We start from the raw sequence: 24,798 nt of genomic DNA, 5'->3' as shown, positions 1-24,798 counted from the left end.
TAAAAATATATGAAGAAAAAAATAAGTGAAAAAAATGAATAAAAAACAATGTGAGTGGAAAAAAAGGAACTAAAAGGTTTTCTGAGTTTGTGCATATGGAGAGGGAGATGGAGGGAGGGAGGGGGAAAGAGAGAGAGAGAGAGAGAGAGAGAGAGAGAGAGAGAGAGAGAGAGAGATAAGGGCAGAAAGTCAATGCAACTAAATAAAGACAAAATAATGCTTTCATCAAATATCAAATAACTAATCAATCCATGTGGGAGGGGGAGCTTAAACATAATTAGATAAAATCTGAAAGTGATTAGTACCTACTGAGGTCCATAAATTATTGTAATAGTAACTAAAATTTGAAGACATTATGTGTGATAAATGGTTCCCTATCTCAGACAAATCAAGTATAAAACTTTCATTATGGTTTATAAAACATGCCAAAAGAAGGAAACATGGGGCAATTTTATTTATCATAAACAGTGATATTCAAGTTTTTAGATTAACATCATGTTTATTATAATATGTGCTGACTCAAAATAGTGGGAAATGTTCCTATTTTTAGAAATTATAATAAGAGAATTGTCTGGTTTCTACAAAAAAAGGAACTTGGAGTTACAGTTGTTTTCCCTAAATTATATTAATGTAGTTTGTAACTTCAGTCAGAAGTTATTGACAAAGTGTGATCCATATTAAATTACTAATGATTTAGTCTAATTGAAATTTATGAAGCAAGTTATTTATAATTAACTTAAACCCAACAATTTCTATGGAATTAGATATGACAACCATGTTAATTTTACTTTTCCCTCTTACCTTTGGTGGTTTAAATGGATAATCTGAAGAGAAGGTGATATCAAGAAAAAAAACTCCTCCTTCATATACAGAACCTGAAGATCCAAGAATAGTTGACCTCCATTCATAAATGTTGTCTCCCTTGGGTCCAGCACTATAATAAAAGCAGAACAAATAATTCTCTATTACAAGATTTTCATTAGAACTGAAAAAAAGTCTTAAATTTCTTTCTTCCTGTCTGAATTCATTTGTTGTTTCTTAGCCCAAAGTAACTTTCATCAAAGATACAAATTCCAATAGTGCTATTGGACTTTAAAATGCCATACAGTATTTTTTACAGAATTTTTATATTTCCTACAATATAATTTGCAGTTAAGAAGCACATGAAAAATATCTGCAACAGATAAAAGTTTTTACTATTATTTCATACCCAGGACATGTTGTTATCACAATATCATATTGTGCTCAGTGCCAGGTATTTTTTAGGTTGAAAAATAGTTTCTTAGCCAACCAATTAAGGGATCTATTTTTAATAGGTTTAATTTCATGTTGGTTTGAGCACTAATAACTAGGACTGTCTGTTTAAAAATTCTCTTATCTGGGAAGTTTTGAGAGAGGATGCTGGGGAGAAAACCCATGTTGTGAAATAACTTTAGAAAGTTGACTGACTCAGGAGCTGGATTGGAACATACATTTGAAACAAAGGATATGTTTAGTCTCCCCTGGATGGGAGTCAGTCAATCTTTTTCAAGTGAACCAATAGCCTTTCACAGTTTAAAAGCTGCCTGAGAAAGAATATGACAGCATTTCTGGATTTTCCTCTATTTGTTGTTTTGGATTTGTAGAGTGAATTTGATTTGGCTGTAAATAACTATTATGATTTGCAAGCCTTTGATCCAACACATCCTGGGGAGAGGAACTTGCCTTGCATGCTCTTCTGTGGGTTATTTTGATCTCTTAGCTTGTTCCTTTAGGTTCCAAATTAGAAAGGGCATTGGTTCTTACCTGATATGTCCATTCTCTGGGTGCTGTGATGAGCATCCAGATGAGGGTAATGTTTCCGTCTTGCTGCTCGATAGGCTGAGCAAAGTTCTGAGGACCCACCTCCTTGATACTTGCCCCCAGTTTTCCTGAAGTCGAAGTGATAGGTTACACAATTGTTCGTTCAGCTCACCATTGCTCTTTCAGTTCTTGATCAGTACCAGACCCAGACCCAGATTGTCATCTGGGTGGAGATGGATGCTCGTCACAGCACCCAGAGAATGGGTGCATCAGGTAAGAACCAACGCTCTTATTCTAGTATGCTGTTCTGAGCATCCGGACGAGGGACATACCCAAGCTGGCGTGTCCTACAGGAGAGTCTCTGTCTGGTTTGGAGTCTCTGTCACTGTATTAATTTGCTGCAGGACATGGCTGCCAAAAGTAGCCTCTGCTGAGGCAAAGGTGTCCAGTCTCTAATGTCTGATAAAGGGTGACAGTGACGACCAGGTCACCGCTCTATGAATTTCTTCTATGGAGGCTTGTGTCGCCCAAGCCACTGATGTGGCCACACTCCTGATAGAGTATGCCATGATTCCTCTGGGCGCCGGTAAGGTCTGCAGTTCATACAACTTTGCAATCATCACCCGAAGCCATCTGCCCACCATTGAAGCTGTGACTTTTCTGCCCAACGTGGATGGTTGGAATGAGACAAAGAAGGCCTCCGTCTTCCTGTTAGGAGCAGTTCTGCTGATATAAATGCGGAGGGCCCTTTGCATGTCTAAAGAATGCCACTGTCTCTCCAAAGCATGTGCTGGCCTTGGACAAAAGTTGGGTAGAACTAATTGCTGTGCACAATGGAAAGAGGAATTGACTTTGGGGATAGCGGCCAGGTTAACCATAAAACCACCCTGTCAGAGTGGATGATGCATAGAGCTTCCCCCATGACAGGGCAGCCAACTCTGATATCCTCCTTGCTGAGGTGATTGCTACAAGGAAAATCCCCTTGTAAGTAAGGAGGTGGAGGCTGGTATTTCTCAAAGGTTCAAATGATGGTTTGGTAAGCATCTTGAGAACTTTGTTAAGGTCCCAGGTGGGGTGTCTATAGACCACAGGAGGTTTTAAATTAGTGGCCCCTCAGAGGAAACTGCATACTCTCGGATGAAGTGTGAGAGACTCTAGATTCCTGCAGGAGGACTGAAGCTAGAGCCGCCACCTGCCTACAAAGAATATTCGGGGACAGCCCTCTGTCCAACCTCTCCTGGAGAAAGTCCAGTATGTTCGCCATCAATGCTGAGGTGGGGTCTATTTTAGTCCTGTCACACCACTTGCAGAAGTTCTTCCGAGTGGTGTTATAGATGTGATTAGTGGACAGACATCTAGCAGCCTGGATAGTCTCGATAACCTTGTTGGAGAATTCCTCACCTTTCAGAAGTCTCCACTCAAGTGCCAGATGGCCATTGAAGCCACTGCAGCTCTGGATGTTCTATGGGCCCTGGCTGAGGGAGACCCTGTCCAGCGGAATCATCCATGGGTTGGCAATTGAAAGGCTGATCAGGCCCGCAAACCACGGGCATCTTGGCCAGTACAGAGCCAGAAGCAGTATTTCTGCCCTCTCCCCTAACAAATTCTTAATTACCTTGGGTATTAAAGGAAGGGGAGGGAAGACGTAGAGGTGGCTCCTAGGCCAAGGGCAGCAGTAAGCGCTGATTCCCTCCATTCCCTGAGCTGGGAGCCTCGAATAGAATCTTGGCAGTTGGTTCTTTAATGGCGAGGCAAAGAGATCCAGGATTGGCTGGTCAAACTGATCCGACATCTCCTGGAAGAGGCTCAGGTGCAGGTGCCACTTGGAATGGACGATAGTGGCTGTGCTCAATCAGCCTGGTTGTATGTTGGTCAATCCCGAAATATACTCTGCCTTGATGGAGTGGAGATGCCTCTCTGCCCAATAAACACTTTGATGTAGAGGAGCACACTGCAACTGTTCTGTGCTATATCAAACACTGAACAGTATCACTGTGGATAAACATATTAGGATCTATCCCAATCAGAAGTCCTGGATGACCAAGGAAGTCCAGAGCCTCTTGCATGACAGGACCAAGGCCTTGTGGTACGGTGGTGGGGCAAGATACAGTATTGCCAGACCTAGTCTGAAGAAAGGTATTCGGAAGGCCAAGACTAAGATTGAGGATAATTTTTATAGTAATAACATGAGGCAGGTGTGGCAAGGGATTCAACAAATTACCAACCATCAACCAACCAATGTCATCTCTGCTGAGGGGAATGCTTCATTGGCAGTGGAGCTGAATAATTTCTTTGCTTGCTTTGAAGTGGAGACATCAAAGACAACTAAAATACAGTCACCAGCCCAGTGTAGCCTCCATTTCATTGTGAAGGAGGTGAGGAGCATTCTGAGAGCTGTGGACCCTAGAAAGGCTGACAGTCCTGATAGTATCTCTGGGTGAGTGCTTAAAGACTGTGCTGATCAGTTGGCTGGAGTCTTTACCAGTATCTTCAATTGGTCTTAGGAGAACGGAGCTCAAAAACAGGCTAGGAATGTGGCTGCCTTGGAGGGGGTGGGGATGTGTGTGAGAGAGAGAAAGAAAGAGAAAGAAAATCACCAGCCCTCGAGGTTAGATTGGATCTCTCTCTCCATGTCGCCGTCCTGCAGATCTCCTTGATCGAAGCCTGCATCGCTCATGCAGCTGTGGTTGCAGCACTTCGCATAGAGTGGGCGGTTAATCATCTGGGGACCGTAATCAACTGTGTCTCGTAGGCCTTCGCAATACATGCCCTTATCCAACAGCCTATGGTTGATGAAATGACCTTTGAACCCAGAGAGGAAGGTTGAAATGAGACAAACAGTTATTCAGACTTCCAGTGAGGCAAAGTTCATTTTATGTACCTCCGTAAAGCCCCCCTTACATCCAGAGTATGCCATCTCTGTTCCAGAGGATGAGGAGGACCTGGACAGAAATTTGGCAACACTATCTCCTGGGCCCAATGGAAACAGGAATTGATCTTGGGGAAAAAGGAGGGATCCAAACGGAGAACCACCCTGTCTGCATGAAAGGTACAGAGTTCTTCTCTCACAGAGAGAACAGCCAATTCTGAGCTTCGCCTGTCCAATGTGATGGCAACAAAAAAGGCGACCTTAAAAGACAAAAACCTCAGACTCATAGACCTGAGAGGTTCAAAGGGTGGCAAGGTAAGGGCGTGTAAAACCTTAGCTAAGTCCCAGGTTGGATATCTGTGAACAACAGGTGGCTTTAAATTAACTGCCCCCCTCAAAAAGGAGTGCACTACCGGATGGAGTGCTATGGAGTCTAAGTCCCCATAAGTCAATACTAAAGAAAAGGTCGATACTTGTCTTCAGACAGTATTAGGGGCTAACCCTTTATCCAGACCCTCTCGCAAGAAGTCCGGGATCTGCGGGATGGAAACTGCTGTAGGATCCAGACTTGACCTGACCTGACACACCAACTACAGAATACCTTCCAAGTAGAATTGGAAGGCCTCCTGGAAGCCTGAATCGTCTGTATCACCCTCCTTGAAAAGTTATCCCTCGTCAGGAGCCACCTCTCAAGTTCCAGGCAGTTAGTTGGAGCCACTGAGGCTCCAGATGGACCAAGACCCTCTGGCTGAGAGAGATCCTGTCTCGGGGGATTCTCCAAATCTAGGACACAGAGATACTGACAAGGTCTGCAAACCATGGCTGTCTGGGCCAATGGGGTGCGATCAGCAAGAATTCTGCCTGCTCCACGAGAAGTTTCCTGATTACTCCCAGTAAGATGGGGAGAGGAGGGAATGCATACAACAGGCTCCTGGGCCATGCACAGTGGAGGGTGTTGACTCCCACTGCTTCTGGTGTTGGAAACCTCATGAAGTATCTGGGCAGTTGTGAGTTATTTGGGGTGGCAAATAAGTCCAGAATTGGGCAGCCGAACCTCTTGCACAGTTCCTGGAAGATGTCTGGGTGCAGTCGCCACTCCGAGTGGTCCACCATGCTTCGGCTAAGAAAGTCTGCCTGCATGTTTGCCAACCCCGAGATGTGTTCCACCTTGATGGAAATCAGGTGAATCTCTACCCAGAGAAATAGGTGGTCCGCCTCGTGTATGAGAGACCTCGAATGGGTGCCCCCCTGGCAGTTGATATGCACTTTTAAGCCACATTATTAAGAAAATCAATTCAAACATTTCAAAAAAGTTTCCCCCACAATTACCAATTAGAGTGTTCCACCCCTATACCTTGTATATCATTTGGCTGGTTCCTCTTTAATTCCCAATAATCATTTAACTGATTGAGAATTAATAACAATAACCTCCTAAAACTACTGTATATAACACATATATCTTTTAAGTCAGATTTTGCATGGCATTTTTCCCTTCAATTACATCAAATCATTTATAGTTTCAACAAGAAAAAAATATTCTATTCAATTAATCATAAAAACTAATATTAATCTTATTACAGCAATGGTATAATTAATATCAACCATATTCCTAAATTCGTTAAGCACAGTTAAACTTATGTATATAGTTTAGTAAAAACAAGTATTCTAATAACAAGATATGAGTTGCAATCTTTCTATTTTAAAAATCTATATTTTCCTACTTTCTAAATAATTTATTACTTCAAATATGTTTATACTACACCACATCACCTTGCAGAACCCCCCCTTTTAATCCTTATCTAACCATTATCTCTATGTCTTTTAAATAGACAATTTCTTTTCATTTTTGTTTGATTTCCATATTTCTTTATTTCCTGGTTCTTTTTCTTATTACTTCTTTTTTCCTTCATTTTTTCCCTCCTCTTCTTACTCCAGTTTTTATTCCCCTCCCTCTTTAAAGCTTCCTTCTGAGATTCCCTTTTCTGCTATTTCCTTTTACTTTGTTTGATTTTTCTTGGTGTTTGTTAGGAATCTGTCCACCAATTAGTTCGGTTGGCAATATATAAACCAACAATGAATATTTGTAGCTTTAATTGGTCGATTGCATTGCAAATTGCCACAAGAGGGAGCTAGAGATCATAGCTTGCTGTCTCTGACATTATGTCTCTCTGACATTCTGTTGCTGTCTAAGGTTTATACTGTGCTTATACTTTGATATTTTGTTTATTGGAAATGAAAAAGGCAACCAGTAAGAAGACTTTGTAATTGGATATTCTTTGGACTGTAAAATGTATATGATCTGGATTGTTTATTGGACTGTGCTATTTCTTAAAGTAAACTTTAACTCAATTCAGTGTGGCTGAATAATTATTCATAACTACTCATAAACATTTCCATGTGCAGATCCTTGTTACTCAAGGGTTATTCTATACATATCATAACATTGGTTATGGGCCCAGAGAGATATTGAGAATCAGTGTGAATATATAGTTTCATATTCAGCCAGCTGATTGCAGTTTATTGTTAAAGTAACAATGGCACAAGAACCGTCAACCAGTATATCGCAGATAACCCGGTTGGATGGAACAAACTATGTTTCCTGGTCTATGAAGTGCAGCCTACTTCTGCGGAAAGATGGATTATGGACTGTAGTTAATAGTCCACTGGATGTAACAGCTTGGGACCCATTGAATGATGAAGATAAAAAGAAAATAGCTGACTTTAACTGGGATAATGAAAAGGCTCTTAGTATAATTGGACTGACACTGAGTGATCAGCAGCTAGCCCATGTTCGTGGTAATGAATCTGCTGCTAGGTGTTGGGACATTTTGAAAGGGATTTATGTTCGAGATAGTGTGGGTGCACACATAAACCTTACACGTAAACTGTTTAGAGTCCGTCTTATAAAAGGTGGCGATATGTTAGCTCAGTTGGAGTTTATGAAAAGGACTTTACAAGAGCTACAAGAAAAGGAGCTGATATTCTCAGAGTTGCATCAAGTTTACATCATTCTTTCTTCTTTGGATGAAACTTATGATGATTATGTGTCTTCACTGGAAGTTTTAAACAGAAATTAACTTTGACTGGCATAACTGGAAGACTGTTAGAAAAGTCAAGAAAAAGGCAAGATAGAAATCAACTGAGAGAAAGACAACCACTGAAAGAAAAACTGTCTTCAACTGCCTACATTGTTTTTCTTGTGGGGCTAAAGGTCATATAGCCAGATACTATAAAAAGGGTAAGAAACAGAATGCTATTAATATACAGAGAGCTTTTATAAAGATATTTAGCCATATCAAGTATAACTACAACTGTAAACCATGATATATGGGTAGTTAACAGTGGAGCATTAATTAATGCTATTAATGTATAATTAAAAGTACAGAGAGGTTTGTTAACATAACAAAGAGTAAACAGCAAGTATCATTAGCTAATGGATGGAAATTGAGACCATCATACTGCATATTGTTCATGTATTAATGAACATTTACCAATGTTATATGTACCTAGAATGATATTTAACTTGCTATCTGAAGAGCAATGGTAAAAGCAGGATTTGTTGTAATCTTTCAGGGAGATAAATGTTTAATTGAAAAAAAGGGTTAAAGTGTTACTGCAAGATTGGATAATGGTTTGTTTATTATACATGATAATCCATTAATTAATGCCAACTCAGTTTATGAGAATAAAAAGCCTCATGATGAATTTATTCATCTGCTCCATAGATGTATGGGACATATAAATTTCAAAATGCTAAAGAAAACTGTTGAGTTATCTAATGGTATAAAATTAAAACCTTGTACAAAGTATTTAAATTGCAATGCTTGCAATCAAGAAAAAAGCAAGGTAACTGCTGCAAATAGGGTAAATGGATTCAAAACCAGTGGACCATTAGAAGTTGTTTTTGCTGCTATTATTGGACCTAAGAAACCAAGTTTAGGTGGAGCCTGTTACATATTAAGTATAATTGATCATTTTTGCAGATATGGTTTCTGTTATTTAATGAAAACGAAGACAGAAACATACCAGCATTTTGTGAACTGGCTAAAATGTGCTGAAAGGAAAAAGAAACAGAAAGTTATTAGCTTAGTAACAGATAATGGTACTGAATTTACCAATAGAAAATTTGAAGCCATGTTACAGAAAGCTAGCACTGAACATAAGTGTGCTCTTTTTTTTTTTGTAAATTTTATTTGAGTTTTCACAAAGAGAAAAAAACATATAAATAAAACATTTTTTTGAAAGTAGCGTAATCCCGGGTTACATTTCTTCACACAGACACAAATTCAGTTTCATGCTCATTTTTATATTCTATTCCATATCTTATTACTATTTTACATTTTCTGCATAGCTTCTCCCCTCTTTTAATTTTCTCAATTTTATTTTAATTATCTCATCTCAATTCAAATCATTGTATTTATATTTTTTGTATGTCCTGTTTCAATTATCTATTATCTTTTCTCATTAAACAAAATTCCTCCTGTAGTTACTGATTGGAGTATGACGCCTTTATATCTTTTAAGTTTATCCATTTAATTTTTATTTAGGCTTCAATATATATATATACTCTAAAGTTATAACATTCAATATAATACATAACTTCCATTCGGATTCTGCTTGGTACATTCTTAAAATACACACTATATTCTTAAAAAAAGAAAAAATTATAAATGTATATAATTAAAACAACATTCCATTCCAAGTCAATTCTATCATTAATATTAATATTCATTAAAGTCTTAACATCTTTAACATTACCTTTCAATTAAATATCATACTTCTATGTGAACAATTATAAGCTTTCCATAGTTAATTCCCCCCCTTCACTTATATTTTATAAAACATTAACTAATTAAAATGTTCCAGTTCCTTCCTAATTCAATTTTCTCATTTATTTTATTTCACTTATTTTATTCACAAACATTTCACTAAATTACACTATTTTATCCCTCATTTTAATCATACATTGTTTCAATTTTCTAAAGTTATTTCTATTACTAATATAACAATACAATCTTCTGTACCTTTACCGAATCCCTTTTTCAGTTAGATTTTCACCCATTATCTCTAAATAGGTCCTGTTTCTCTATATCTTGCTCCGGTCCTTTGTAACTTCTTTTCCTTTCCTTCTTCCCTCTCTTCTTCTCTCTCCCCCTTTTATCCTCTTGTGTCTCTACCTCTATTTCTCTCTTCTTTATTCCCCTTTTCTGTTGCTTTCCAGTATTATACTTATTTTTCAAATTATTTTTCTTTTCTTTGGTTGCTTTTTAAGTCTTAAATTCTACATTTTCTTCCCCCCATTCCCTTTTCTTCCCCAAATAAAATCACTTGTTCATTAAAGATGGCTTCTTCTTTGTCCCAGTCTTCTTGTTTTGCAGACGTTTCTTGTTGTTTCTCATAGTTCCAAATCTCCATTTCTAAGAATTGAAAAACGAAGCCAAAAGAACCCTTCCCTTCTTGGGCATCTTCTTTGTACTTTTTAAGTTCCATTTTCAATTCATCCAGAAGTGGTGCCATTGTATAAATTTTTAAACAACCACCCGATTGATTTTAGTCATTCAAATGGAATAACCAAGAATCCAAAGTAATAACCAAAATAATCCAAATACACGCAAGCTGTTTCTTTTTGCTCCTTTTTTTCACTTTCTCTTCCTGGGGTTACTGTTTAGTTACAAAGTTTCAGTTAAAATGTATCTTTCAGAAGTCTTGTTGAAGTTTTCCTGTAGATTCATTTTAATTCCAGGTAGTACCTCCCTCTTCCAGATCCTGCCCTTATTCTTTTTCTCTCCCATCCTGCTTATGAAAAAGAAAATGTTTAATGTCCAGAAATCTTTATTATCCCTTTGGCATTTTTTTTAATTTTCAGCTTAATTGCCTATTGATGTCAAAGCGGATTTTTCCGATTTCTTATTTAAGTCTCTTAGTTGTCAGTATAGGAAAGGAGAAGAAAAAAAAATCCAAACCTTTCCCTTTTCACTTTCCTTCGCTGCTTCTGACTCTTCTTTGGGAGCGATGTTATTTTTTTGTAAGTTTAAATTCCAGGGTTGTTGCTTTTACAATTTAACCCGGTCAGCCAAAACTTTCACTTTTTATCTTCCTCCTGCACATTCTTTTCCTGTTGAGTTCTTCTTTGTAGTGGCCATTTCTGACCACCGCTGCAACTGCTTTCGGGAAAGGGAGTAATGGCCAGCTGAGGAGGAGAGATGAGGCTCTCCTCGACCTTGCTGGCGGTCTCCCCTCTCTTCACCCCCTCTACGGGGTGGCTTAGCCCCGAAACCAGCCAGCTCAGGGCGCTCCAGCGGCGAGCCCAGATAGAAACCGTGCACAATCGCGGATTTCTGTCTGTCGCCGAAGAGACTTCAAACTGGAAGTCTCTTAAGTGTTGTGCTCTTTATAGGCCACAACATAACTGATATATTGAACTTAGAGGACAAACGTTACAGGCTATGGCTAGGACTATGATTTTGGATTCTGGTTTAACAGAGGAACTTTGGGGTGAAGCAATAATGTGTGCTAACCATGTTTTGAATAGTGTAATGAATTCAATGACTGGTGAATTATCATTTACTCATTGGAATGGAAAAAAGCCAGATCTCAGTTATTTACATACATTTGGAACCCCAGCATGGGTTCATATTCCCACACAAGTAAGGTGAAAGGGACAACATAGAGCAAGAAAATTATATTTTGTAGGTCATAGATCATTTAGATTTTGGGAGCCAGGTACTACTAATGTATATTGCAGTGCAAGTGCTAAATTTCTGGAGCATGTTGGCTGGAGAAAGCTTGAACAGGAATATAATAAGGTACAGGATAGTGTTGTTGTTGAGACTCCATTGTTTACCGATAATCCTAATGATAATAATATTGTTAAGATAGTGGAGGAATCCTCAATGGAGGAATCATCAATAGAAGAACCCTCTATGACTGTAGAAGACGAGGATTTGAAAGGGGAGGTAAAGGAAGAGGACATGCCAATAACATGTACTGAGTTGCCTAGGAGGTCAACTAGGGAGAGACATCCACCTGACAGATTTCAAGCAAGCATTGTATGTCAGGTTAATACAGAACCTTCTAACTTCAATGAAATAAAACTGTATCTTACAAAGGATCAGGTAGCTTGGCAGGAAGCTATAAATAGGGAGTTAAAATCATTAAAGGATTTAGAGGTGTATGAGGATATAAAGTTACCACCAGGTGAGCATGCAATAGGTTGGAAATGGGTGTATAAAATAAAGACTGGTGTGAATGGGACTATTACTCATAAAGCAAGATTAGTTGCTCAAGGATTTACTCAGTCAGATAAGGACAATGATGAAGTATTTGCACCTAGTCTGAGAGCAAATACACTGAGAGCAGCATTAGTTTGGGCAGCTAAGAATAAATGTAAAATAAACCATGTAGATGTTGAAACTGCATATCTTTGTGCACCTTTACAACATACCATCTATGTGAAAAAGCCATTAGGTTTAAAGGATGATGGAAAACTGATTATTGGAAATTAAAGAAAAGTCTTTATGGTCTAAAGCAATCCGGTTATGAATGGAATAAAGGTATTGTAAAGGTTTTGAATAGGTTTTGAATAGGTTTTGAAGCTGGCATAGCTGATCCTTGTTTGTTCTGAGGGGAAAAAGATAGTTTAATTTCTCTATTACTGTTACTTATGGATGACATAGCAATTATAACTAAAACTGAACAAGAAGCAAATGATATTGTTTATAGATTACAGAAAAAGTTCAGGATTAGAAATTTAGGGGAAATTAAGCATTATTTGTGTCTTGATATAGTGAAAACGAATAAAGGTTTTAAAATTTTGCAAGCCAAGAAGATTAACCAATTATTAAAACGCTATAACGTGGAGCATTGTAAATCTGCTAAGACACCAATGAGTAAGGAATTTACACATAGTGATATCAAAAGTCCTATGTTTGATAAGGAAATATATCAATCCTTAATCGGTAGTCTATCATATCTGAGTAATTGGTCTAGATCAGATATATCTTACAGTGTAAACCAATTGGCTAGGTATAACGCTGAACCAAATGAAAGCCACTGGCAGGCAGCTAAGTGAATAATTAGGTTTTTAAAACAATCAATTATTCATTATATTTAGAACCAAGCAATGAATTAGTGTTAATTGCATATGCTGATGCAAGTTTTGCTACCGTGTTTCTCATATAATAAGGCTGGGTCTTTTTTTTTTTTTTTTAGCCCCGAAAAAATGGCTAGGCTGTCTTTTCGGGGATGACTTAATTCCCCTCCCCCTGCATCTTCAGGCAGGCGGGCGGCAACAGCTTGGATGTTAACCTCGGTGTTGGTGGGGCACTTCGTATTGGAGTCAATGCAGGCAGCACCATATCCGGGTGCGCAACAAAAGTACTTCCTGATGGCAAGCCCCCCCCATTCCCCTCATTTCGCATGTTTTAATATAGGCCTTAATTTGGGGGGAGGGGCTTAATTTCATTTCATGCCTATAAAACATGCTGGGACTTCCTATTGGGGGAGGCCGTATTGTTGGAGAAACAGGGTACTGATATAATGACTTGTAAGTCAACATCTGGTATAGTGGTAATGTTGGGTAATGCTTTAATAGGATGGAAGTCTATTAGGCAACAACATATTAGTTTATCCACTGTGGAAGCAGAATTCTCATGTTTATCGTTAATGTGTACAGAATTGATATATTATAAACAATTGTTGAAGGATATTGGAATTACTGTACGTAATCCGTTTATTGTTTATGAAGACAATCAATCTGCAATTAGTATGGCTACTAATTTAGCTGTTAAAACAAGGTCTAAACATACTGATTTGAGATATTTGAATGTTAGACAGTGTGTTCAAAATAAATTAATTCAGTTAGAATACTGCATGACTGAACATAATATTGCAGATCATTTTACGAAAGCTCAAGGTGCAATTAAGCATAAAGAGTGTTGTGAGAATTATGATTTAAAGATGTAATGTATTATATATTGACCAACCCAAAGGGGAGAATGTTAGGAATCTGTCCATCAATTAGTTGGGTTGGCAATATATAAACCAACAATGTATGTTTGTAGCTTTAAGACAAAGTCACTGTATTGATTTGTACTATGTTCTGATTGGTTGATTGTATTGCGAATTGCCATAAGAGGGAGCTAGAGATCATGGCTTGCTCTCTGACATTATGTCTCTCTGATATTCTGTTGTTGTCTAAGGTTTATGCTGTGCTTATACTTTGATATTTTTGTTTACTGGAAATGAAAAAGGCAACCGGTAAGAAGACTTTGTAATTGGATATTCTTTGGACTGTAAAATGTATATGATCTGGACTGTTTATTGGAGTGTGTTATTTCTTAAAGTAAACTTTAACTCAATTCAGTGTAGCTGTGTGTGGCTGAATTCATAACTACTCTCATAAACGTTTCCATGTGCATATCCTTGTTACTCAAGGGTTATTCTGTACATATCATAACAGCGTTCGCCTGCCATTGGCGGAGCCATAAAAGGCGGCAAGAAGCAGTGTTAGAGGCAAGGGCCCTAGAGAAGAAGTGAGCAGCATGAAGGGAGGAATCAGTCAAAACCTTGCCTGCTGCCATCAACTTGTTAATATCCTGGTGAATGTGTGTCTTCTCTGGGGGAACACTTGCCTGCAACTCCTTAAACCAAAGCAAGGAGGTCTTAAAAAAAAAGACGTGGCAGTGGCCACCTTAATTGCCCAGGCTAACAGAACTGCTAACAGAATATTACAACCACATGGGTTTAATGGACTACACAAACCAACTAAAGCTCTCTAAAACATCCTGAGTAAATCAAAAGATACAGCAGCCTCAAAAGAAAAAACAGGAGTCATCTACAATATACAGTCTGCAACAGACATTATGTAGGACAAACAGGCAGAAGATTAGCAGAACACAACCATGAGCAGCAGTCAAAAGACATAATGAAAACTTTTTAATTTCACAACACATGGACAGACTTAACCATAGTTTCAACTGGGAAATGTGATTATTCTGGACCAAGTCAAGTCCAAAATCACTAGAGAATTCCTGGAAGCCTGGTACTCTAACAAACTGGTCATCAAAAGGCACATAATCATAAACAACATCTAGGTACCATTCAAAAGAGATAATCAATATGCCAAAAAGGGAATAAAGAGACCAAAACATTATCCTACCAGCAATCAATATCCAGATGAGCATAGATTAACATCAAAGTTAATATCGGACATCGGCTAATCAAGAAGTAACTAGTACCCCAATCAAGAAATTGCCAAACAAGCTAACAATAAGCAGCCTAACCAAATAACCTCTAATACCATTCCACCAACAATGACAAGCATGTGACTAGAACATAAATTGAGAGCAAACCTCACTTGTTGCTAATACTGATCATGTTATTTAGTTTGGGTAAATGTCTGCAACAAAATAATCAAGCTCAGAGAATACCAAGGACTTCTCATTCCAATCCTGGCTTACAAATATTCCTCTTTGATTGATAATAACATTTACTCCATAAAATCCTTCACAATTCAGCTTTGCAGAGTAAAAATAATGAAAGTTTGGTGCTAGATCCACTATTGATTTGCAGAGCATATCATTTTTTTAAAAAATAGAATTAGAATAGCATAAGAATAGAATCTATTGCACCGTATGCAGCTGAACTTTAAAAGCTATGTGAACTTGCTTTTCTGCAATTGACTGTTAAAGTTTCTTACTTAAAGTTTCTATATCTGATATCAAGCACTGTTAAAAATTAACGTCCTTTTTAAAAAACTCTCATGAGATTATATACATTTCTGAGGTCCAGCTTGGTAAATATACTTATCTTGTGCAATATATTCAGCAAATGTGATATGAGGGAGAGTCAATAATTGTCCCTTATAAATAATTCTATTAAACATTTTATAATTTGTGAATTCTGCACATTGAGATCTAACATTTGGGGTTAAAAAAACTTGCCTCTTGAGGGAGGGTGGAGCTGGTGTCGCGACGATATCTTTGCTTCTGGACGGTCCAAACGGATCTAAACCGTTCCGAAGAGATGGTGAATGTAAAGAGCTCATCCTGTCGATCCCAGGGATACAGTGAAGTCCCTTGTAGATCCAGGAAAAGCTCTTTTGCCAGTGGCAAAGAGGCAGCAATTAAAGCTTAAGTTGGGACAGCTCCGAAACGGAAGAGAATAGAAAGTGTGCCGGTTTGGTGATAATTTTTTCTTTAATTTAAGATTTGAAAGGACACCCTAAGGAAAAGAAAGAATCTGTAAAATCTTAGACAGAAGTGATTAAGCCGTGATCTTAAACAGGAAGTCAAATTAATATTTTTTTTCTTTGCTGGACATTTTATATATGATTTTTTATTTTGAAACTGGACTGGTTTTTTTTTACCTATTTTTTCCCTTTTATCTTTTCTCCTTTTTGACTTTATAATATTTTAGGCTAGAGACTCCCTTTTAGTCTTTTTTTAATATCTTTTTTCCTTTTTAATTAATTTTTATTATATTTTGTTTGGAAAAGGAGGGGGAAAGTGAAAGCAGAGGAAACTTTGTAACACTGCCAACTAGAAGCTTGGAAATATTGTATCTCTTTTTTTCTCTCTCGACCAGACAAAGCTGAGAAAGAATTGAGACTTCTTTTCAAGGACTTTGAGCCTGTTTGATAAGATAGAGGGAAGAGCATAGGAGAGTATTATTGCTGGTGCTCTTCTGGGTTTCTATCAGCAGCTGGAGTCTGGTGTTGAAGTTTACAGAAAAAAAGACGATAAGACTCTAGAGAAGAGTTACAAAACTTAACAAAAGCCTTGGATAACTAAATAAGGTGCAGTGTGCTCTTTTTATTTTTTTCTTAAGCTGGGCTATTTCTTACTTTAACAAACCCCCTCCTTATTTTTTGTAATAGCTATTCGGATCTTTGGCTTTTTGGAACTTGCCTTTGTCTTTTTTTTTTGCTTTTGGAGTTTAATTTCTACTTTTGTGTTCCATTTTAAAGGACAAGTATTAGGATCAATAATCTCTCTCTCTTTTTTTAAGGGAGTAGTCTTTTTTTCTTTTACCTTTCTTGTATTTATTATTTATTTTTCACATTGTTTTTCTTTTGTGTGGCTTCTTTTTATTGTATACTTTTACATACCTGAGACTTTTTAATTGGATTAAGGTGTTGAAGAACCTGAAGAATTTCTTTTTCTCTTCTTTAGTTTTTATGTTTTTTTTCTTCCTTTTTTTTGAGTTTTTACTGCTATTTAATCAATCAATTGGATTAAGGTATACAAGAACCTGAAGAAACTTTTTTAAAAATCTTGCTTCTTTTTTTCCACTATTTTTACTTGGAATTACAACTGGTTACTACATGAGTGGATTAAGGTCTAGAAGAACCTGAAGATTTTAATTTGTCTGAAATGAGCAGGAAACTAACAGCGGCTGGTTCCTCAATTCCTACTTCTTCTTCTTCACCATCTGGAGGACAATGCTCAATACAGATGATGTTACAACAAGAAAAAGAACAAGAAAAGATGACACTGCAGATGATAATGCAAGGAATTCAAAACATACAAGCAAGAACAGAGAATATTGAAAAGACAAATTGAAAAAACTGATGAAAAGGTGGAGAATATTCAACAAATGATGATGAAATATGATGAGAGATTCCAAAAAATTGAAGAAGATAAACAAAGAGATAAGAAGATTGGAGATATTGACGGCAGATTAACGGTGGTTGAACAAGATAAAAGTGGGATGCTGAGATGGGAGATGGACAGATCAGAATTTTATCTCAGATTCCAAAACACAGAGAAAGAAAAAAAGACAAAACTTAGCTGAGATAATGAAAGAAATCAGTTGGCATATTGCTAATTCCATCCACGGTCACATCTTTGTGGGGATCTTTTCCAGTAAGTCATCATCTTGACAGAATCTGGCCACTGTTGGAGCAATGTGGCCACAAAGTCACTTCGAGTCACTTGTACCTATCTAGATGGGCTACCTGATCTTGTGCAGCTGTGCTGCATCTGGATTACACAGATTCAGGGGTGGTTGCAGAGGGGGATTGGAGCCGAAGTAGGCCTGGAGGAGATGAGGTTTGAGAATTTTCTTCATCCTCCCACATGAACTTCTTCATGTGTTTTTCTAATACCTTATGGTGCTTGTTAGCGTCTTTTTCTGCTGCGTAGGAGGTACCCTTAGAATGCTTCAATTTGTTTTGAGAATTTGACATGGCTTTTGAGCTACTGCTGCTTGCCATTGTGACCGCTTATTAAATTTTACTGTTAATGAGGCTGAAATGTTGGGCAGTTGGCAAGCCCAGGGGCCTGAACCAGCAATGGCCAGGAAACCCTAAAACAATGCTCCCCAGTTTTGTATAATCTTATGTAAGAATACTGAATTCTTATTCTTGTTCCTATTATTGTTATTGTTATTATTATTTTGTTATTAATTTTATTATTTCCGAATTAGCCAAATTAGGAACACCTCATAGGCCTAGAAAGAAGGAATTGCTGAAATAAGATGTAGGCCTGCAACAGCTTCCTGCACAGGCGGACACGGGCCTTGGTGCTCACTGTGGTGCTGTTGTTTAATTCTGTGAGGGCATAAGCCAACAGTTTCCTCCTTAATGAATAAGGGTCCAAAATAGAATAATTATATCTGAATATCTATCTATCTATCTATCTATCTATCTATCTATCTATCTATCTATCTATCTATCTATCTATCCATCCATCCATCCATCCATCCATCCATCTACATACACACACACATATGTATTAGGGTGATTTCTCTTGGGTTCCAGGAAGGAGACCCCTGCTTGGGGAAAGAAAAGCCTCTCACAGTTCCAGAAATAAAATGCAGATCACTACCGCATGGTTAGTGAATCTGCAATGGTGCCAGCCGTTATCTCTTTAGGCATGTAATGAGTTAAATTGGCTCAGCAGCACTTCCACGTCTTGTGGGGAGTCGATACTGCAGTTTCCCCTTGAATAAAAAGGCACAGTGGGGCAGATGGGCATTGATACCCCCACCCCAGATGGTGTTCCCAGGGGAGAGAAAAAAGCCTCAGACCCTTTTAAAATGGAGCCTCTCCCGTCAGGCGTGGGCGGCGGCGATCGTAGTGGCTCGGCTTGAAAAGATCATAATGTGAGTTGTTAGTCATGCGGCTGAGGCGTTATCACCTCCGATCGTCCTGGGGGTGAGAGATCATTATCTGAAGCTACGGTGAGCTCCCTTGGCTCGAGTTATATATCATAGGGAGCTGCTTGACTCATTGAAACTAAAAGCCTTAAAGGAGTTGTTTAGAGTTTAAAAGCAAATCTTTTTGTTGACTCCTTTTGAAGCCTTTGCTATTCCGGCCAAGGGAAAGGAAATTAAGCTGCCTATATCCACAAAGGCTGAGCAAAAACTGGGGACGCTAGGGTGGAGTCCCGTGGAGGAGGAGGAGCATCCTCTCAATTAAAGCCCAGCCTATCAAACGAGCGACAGAAGCATCATCCCAAACAATGGATGCTCTGAACAGCTCATCTGGAGAATCAGACTTCCCTTATGCCAGTCCATTGCAAGCTTATGAAACTTCAGCCATGCAGACTCAAGAAGATTGAAACTTGAAGGTTCTGTGACATTTAGAGAGGCAAAAGCTCAGTATATTCTCTAAATATTAATAACACCAGCACTGTAGCCTGCGTTTTAGGATCTACTCTTAAAGGTTAATCGTCTATCATCTCTATCTGCACAGGGGTAGTGAAGTTCATTGTATTTACAATGCCTCTACTTTTGTCAAATTTATAAATTTGGTTATAGAATCAATTCAAGCTTCCTGTCTGTGCTTGTGCTGGGGGCCTAAAGACAATATAATTTAAAATTTTATGAGTGCCCCTTGATTCAACTGAACGTGAGCTCTCTTTAGAAACTTTATCCCTCCCCACAGGCTCTTGAGAACCTGTTGTCATTTTTCTGGATTGACTGTTGGTGTGAAAGGTGATAGTGTCTTGTGGTTTGGCTGGTTAGGTTGCACTGTCTGGTTGGGCAAAGTTTGATGACATGTCCCAGCTCTCTGCAGAAAAAGAAAAGAAAAGAAAGAAAAATACTCCACCTTTGTCTTTTCTCAGTAGCTACTATTCTGCTGTTCTCCTCAGTAGCTACTATTCTGCTTTTCTACTATTCAGCTTTCCCTCTTCTGAATAAGCCCTAGAAGGCATAAGGGGAGGAAACTCTGAAGTGGAATTTAGGGCTGGGCTCATTTTACTGTCCAATTGTATCTCTTTCCAAGAACATAACACTGGTAAAATTGTTCCAGATTCCATGAAACTCCTTGCCCATCAAGCTCAGAGTGGTTGGGTGTCAAACTTTGCCTATTAGGGCAGCTTCATTCCAATCCATATAAGCAGTCAACAACTTTAAATCGACTATTTATAGCCTCATTCTTCTGTTGCCTTGCTTGAATTGCTGAATTTAATATTTGGTTGTTATAACTTGTATTGGTTCCCAAAATACGCTCTGCATCTGAAAATTCTGATAATTATCCATAACTGGATCATTGTCTTCCATTATTTGAAATATCCACTTAGCTACTAATTCCTTCAACAGGTTTGGTATATAAAACACCCTTGTGTGACCCAGCAAGAATTCTACAGCCCAGGTTCACATAAAAAACTCACACACTGAGGGATGAATATTCTCATCTTGTCTGGTTTGTGCTCAAATCCCTCCATGTAAGCACGTGACTTAAAGCAGAAAAGATACCTTAGGCATTGCTGCACAGTGGAAACTGCAGGAAGTATGCTGACATCAGGACATTCTTAAACTCTGCTGAATGAACTGAAGCATTATGGCTATCAAGTTTCTCATTTCTCTATCTCAGTCTCTATCACCTCCTGTCAATATAGCAGGGCATCCACCAGGCCTGGAGTTGAGCCTCCATGTACTTGTGTGTCTGTGGCTATCCTAGTAAATGTTCTCTTTTACCCAGGATGAGCAATGGGAGTCTGGGGAGATTAATATCTGGTCCAAGTAATACATCAACAGATGAAGTGTTACTATTTTATTGCAATTCTTCCTATAATACAGGAATCTCCTCAGCATGCTTGTCATAGAATGTGGAATAGAATGGAATAAAATGAGGAATGGAATAGGAATGAAATGGAATAGGAATGGAATAGAATAACTTTATTGTCACTTTGAATGTACGCTAATCTGCCTACATTAAAATGAAATTTCGTTGCATACAGCTCTGAGGATCACTATCTCCAAAATACACTACATAACCATGATAGAATAAATATATAAATACAAAATTATGAATATTCCCAATATATTATATGACACAGAAAAACAATACAATCTAGTTCAGATGTATACATGGACATGGTGAGAAGAACGAACCTTACGAGTTTACCAGATGGATGGCATAGAGAACAAAACTGTTACAGAATTTCTAGTCCTGCTAGAAATACTTCGAACCTCCTCCCAGAGAGGAGCAACAGAAACAGAACCTAAAGTGGATGTGAGGATTCTCTAACAACGCTTTGACCTCTAAGCACATAGTGCTTATAAGCAGTATCCTGAATAACAAGAAGGGAGCTTCCTATAATCTTCTTGGCTGTCCTTACAACTCTCTGTATGTACTTTCTATCTGAGGCACTGCTGCCACCAAACCAAACCAAACCAAACCAAACAGTGATACAGTTTGTTAAAACAGTCTCTGTGTCTCTGTAAAAAGTGGCCAGGATAAAAGGAGAAAAATGTGCTCTCCTCATCCGATGTTGGTAATGCAGATGCTGGTTTGCACACTTCACTAAGGATGATGTGTGAAGAGACCAGTTTGGATTGTTAGTTATCTGCATCCCTAGATACTTAATACTTCTGACCATGTCTATAGATGCATCCTTGATACTGAATGAAGTATGACTCTTTCTAAAATCTATAATGATCTCCTTTGTTTTATCAACATTTAGAACCAAGTTACTTTTATTGCACCAGCCTACCAGAGCCTTCACCTCTTCCCTATAAGCATCTTCATTGTTGTCCCAGATAAGACCCGTCACTGCCGTGTCATCTGCATACTTCACAATATGATTTGTAGATTTGGCACAGCAGTCATGGGTCATCAAGGTGAACAGTAGCAGACTCAAGACATAGTCTTGTAGGGAATCTGTACTCAAAGAGATAGAACTGGAAACTTTTCTTGCAACTTGCACAAAATGGGGCCTATCAATAAGGAAATCAAATATCCAATTATATAAAGGGGTATTAAAAACTAATAGGCCCAGTTTGCTCACCAAATGCTGAGGAATGATTGTGTTAAACGCCAAACTAAAATTAACAAAGAACATTCGCACAAGAGTATTCTTCTCCTCCACATGTGCCAAGCACACAGGAAAGTTCATTATCTATAAAGTGGTTCTTCCGAGAGGCAAACTGTAATGAGTCAAGTAAAGGGGGAAGGCATGAAACAATATAGTCCTTTACTGATCTCTTAAAACACTTCATCATCATAGAAATGAGTGCAACTGGATGGTAATCATTAAGGCATATGATTATAGTTTTTTGGGCACTTGTACAATGATTGCAATCTTAAAACGTGATGGAACCATGGCCTGATGCAATGAGAGATTGAAGATGTCTGTGAAAACAGTGGCCAGCTGGTCAGCACACTCCTTAAGTACTTGCTCAGGGATATTATCAGGACCCACAGCTTTTTGAGTACTGACTTTCTGGAGGACCTTCCAAACAGCAGTTGTATCAAACCTGAGCACCTGCTCATCAGGAAGGGGAAGAGCCTTCCTTGCTGGAACATTATTTGTGGCCTCACACTGCCCAAAAAATATATTCAGCTTGTTTCGAGAGTCCATGTCACATGACAGGGAAGCTGCTTTATAATCAGTAGTAACCCAAATATCTTGTCACATATGACTCAGGTCCATAGGATCTTGAAAAAAAATCTGTACTTTCTGACTATATGTCTGCTTTGCTGTTTTTATAGCACATCTCAAATCAGCTCTTGCTATTCTAAGTGCTGCTACATCGCCTGATTTGGAAGTGGTGTTTCTCACCTTCAATATCACACAGACCTCCTGAGACATCCAAGGTTTCTCATTTGCTCGCATTAACAATACTTACGAACACTGACATCCTCCATATACTTTTGAATATAAGCAGACACAGTAGAAGCATACTCGTTCACATCCGTATGTTGTCCATTCGTTGCAGTCTCTTTAAATATGTTCAATTTGTACACCTAAAGTCGTCTTGTAGGGTTTCTTTCCATAGCTCCTGCTGGCCACACTCTCACTTGTTTTCTCATTGGTCTCTCTCTAATTAACAAAGGCTTATGTGCTGGCATAAGCATCACAGAGAGCCAAAATGAGGGCAAGGGGCTGTTCTAAATGCTTTCTCGATGTTAGAGTAAGGTCCACCTCTAGTAGCAAGGCCCACATATTGATGGAAATTAGGGAGAGCTGCTTTCAAGTCAATCTGATTGAAATCCCCTACCACAATGCAAAACTCCTCTGAGTGGATAGTTTGCAAATCATTGATAGTGGTATAAAGCACTCAGGGCTTCATTCTTGTTTTCACTGGGGGGAATATACACTATGAATAGGATGATAGTGAATTCTCTTGGCAAATAAAAGAGGCTACATTTAACAGCCAACATCAGAAGAGCACTGGCTGGAGACTTCCTTAGCATTAATACATTATCTCTCATTAATATAAATACCATAGGATATTCTATTCAAAGCACAGCTTCTTTCCAGAAGAAATGTTGAAAAGACCATTGTATTGATAGCATTGTCTGGAATAGAGGACTATAACCAAGTCTCTGTCAGGATTATAGGACAGCAATTTCTTTTTTAAAATATTTTTTAAAATTAATTCTTATTACATTTTGCTTGGAAAAGGAGGGGGAAAGTGAAAACAAAGACACTTTGTAACACTGCCAACTAGAGGCTTGGAAATATTCTATTTCTCCTGTGACCAGACTTTCTTTGGAAGTCCAATCTCTATGCTTGCTTTTTATTTTAAAGGGAAAGCTTTAGTATTAATGTTTCCTTTTTTTTTAAGGGAATAGCTTTTTTTTCTCCTTTCCTGGTATTCTTGCTTTTTCATCTACCTTTCTGGTTTATTTTTATGCACTCTTTTCTATTTGAGACCTCTCAATTGGATTAAGGTGTTGAAGAACCTGAAGAATTTTTCCTTTTTTTTTCAAGCCTTTTTCTTCATCTAACTACTGATTGGATTAAGGTATTGTTAAGGTAATTCCCCGTTAGGAGAATGAGCACATACAGGGAGACGTATAGAGAGTAGTGTTGGAATAATACACACAGAGCACACAGATACACTGTACAGTAAATGTAGGTTTTTACTTCCAGAAAGGTTTAAGCAAAGTCCAAAATAAGCAATCCAAAAGTCATTCACAGGTAAAATCAGTAAGTTTTTCAATCCAGGGATAATCCAAATATCAAATTCCAGTGTCAAAAACAGTTCAGTATCAGACTTACATTAAATCCAGTAATATCAGTCACTTTGAAGAAATGGAGCAACAGCAATACTTTCCAACAGAAGGAAACAGAGATACACTCACACTCTCTTCTGAGACTCAGACTAAGACTAAACAACCCAGGTTTCTGGCTCCATCTTATGGCTGTTTGAGAAACCACACCCAATTGCATGCTCTTGCATTCTCTTAAAGATATAGTACTAAAATATTTATCCTGGTTCATATATTTCTAACCCAAATACCTGTTAGGTGACTTATATTCCTAACAGGTATACAAGAACCTGAAGAAATTTTGTCCTCCCCCTTTTTAAAAAAAATCATTACTATTTGGCTTCTTTTTTCTACTATTTTTTATTTCGAACTACAATTGGTTATTTCACAATTGGATTAAGGTTTAGAAGAACCTGAAGATTTTGAATTACTTAAAATGAGTAGGAAATTTACAGCTCCTGGTTCTTCAACTTCTACTTCTTCCTCTCCACCATCTGGAGGACAACGTTCAATACAGACAATGTTAAAGCAAGAAAAAGAAAAAGAAAGAGTAACTCTGCAGATGATTATGCAAGGAATTCAAAATATTCAAGCAAGATCAGAGAATATTGAAAAGAGAATAGAGAACATTGAACAAAGAACAGAGAACATTGAACAAAGAACAGGGAAAACCGATGAAAAAGTGGAGAACATCCAA

At 38.1% G+C, this 24,798-nt stretch overlaps 1 protein-coding gene across 2 annotated transcripts in view; it reads right to left on the bottom strand.

The window, feature by feature from the left end:
• Positions 1 to 24,798, bottom strand: part of LOC113441304 (ubiquitin-conjugating enzyme E2 E2) — a 92,939-nt gene that overhangs the window by 2,630 nt on the left and 65,511 nt on the right. For both annotated transcript variants that reach the window (XM_026708234.2, XM_087915611.1), the window contains exon 4: positions 802 to 934. In XM_026708234.2, the coding sequence (XP_026564019.1) occupies positions 802 to 934 (133 nt within the window). The remainder of the gene's footprint in view (positions 1 to 801; positions 935 to 24,798) is intronic.

This window comes from Pseudonaja textilis, chromosome Z (genome assembly GCF_049901715.1).
Source record: "Pseudonaja textilis isolate UNSWEBS1 chromosome Z, rPseTex1.2, whole genome shotgun sequence".
Classification (NCBI taxonomy): domain Eukaryota; kingdom Metazoa; phylum Chordata; class Lepidosauria; order Squamata; family Elapidae; genus Pseudonaja; species Pseudonaja textilis.
The sequence above is the reverse complement of the archived record's forward strand: the minus strand, read 5'-3'. Positions and strand labels throughout refer to the sequence as shown.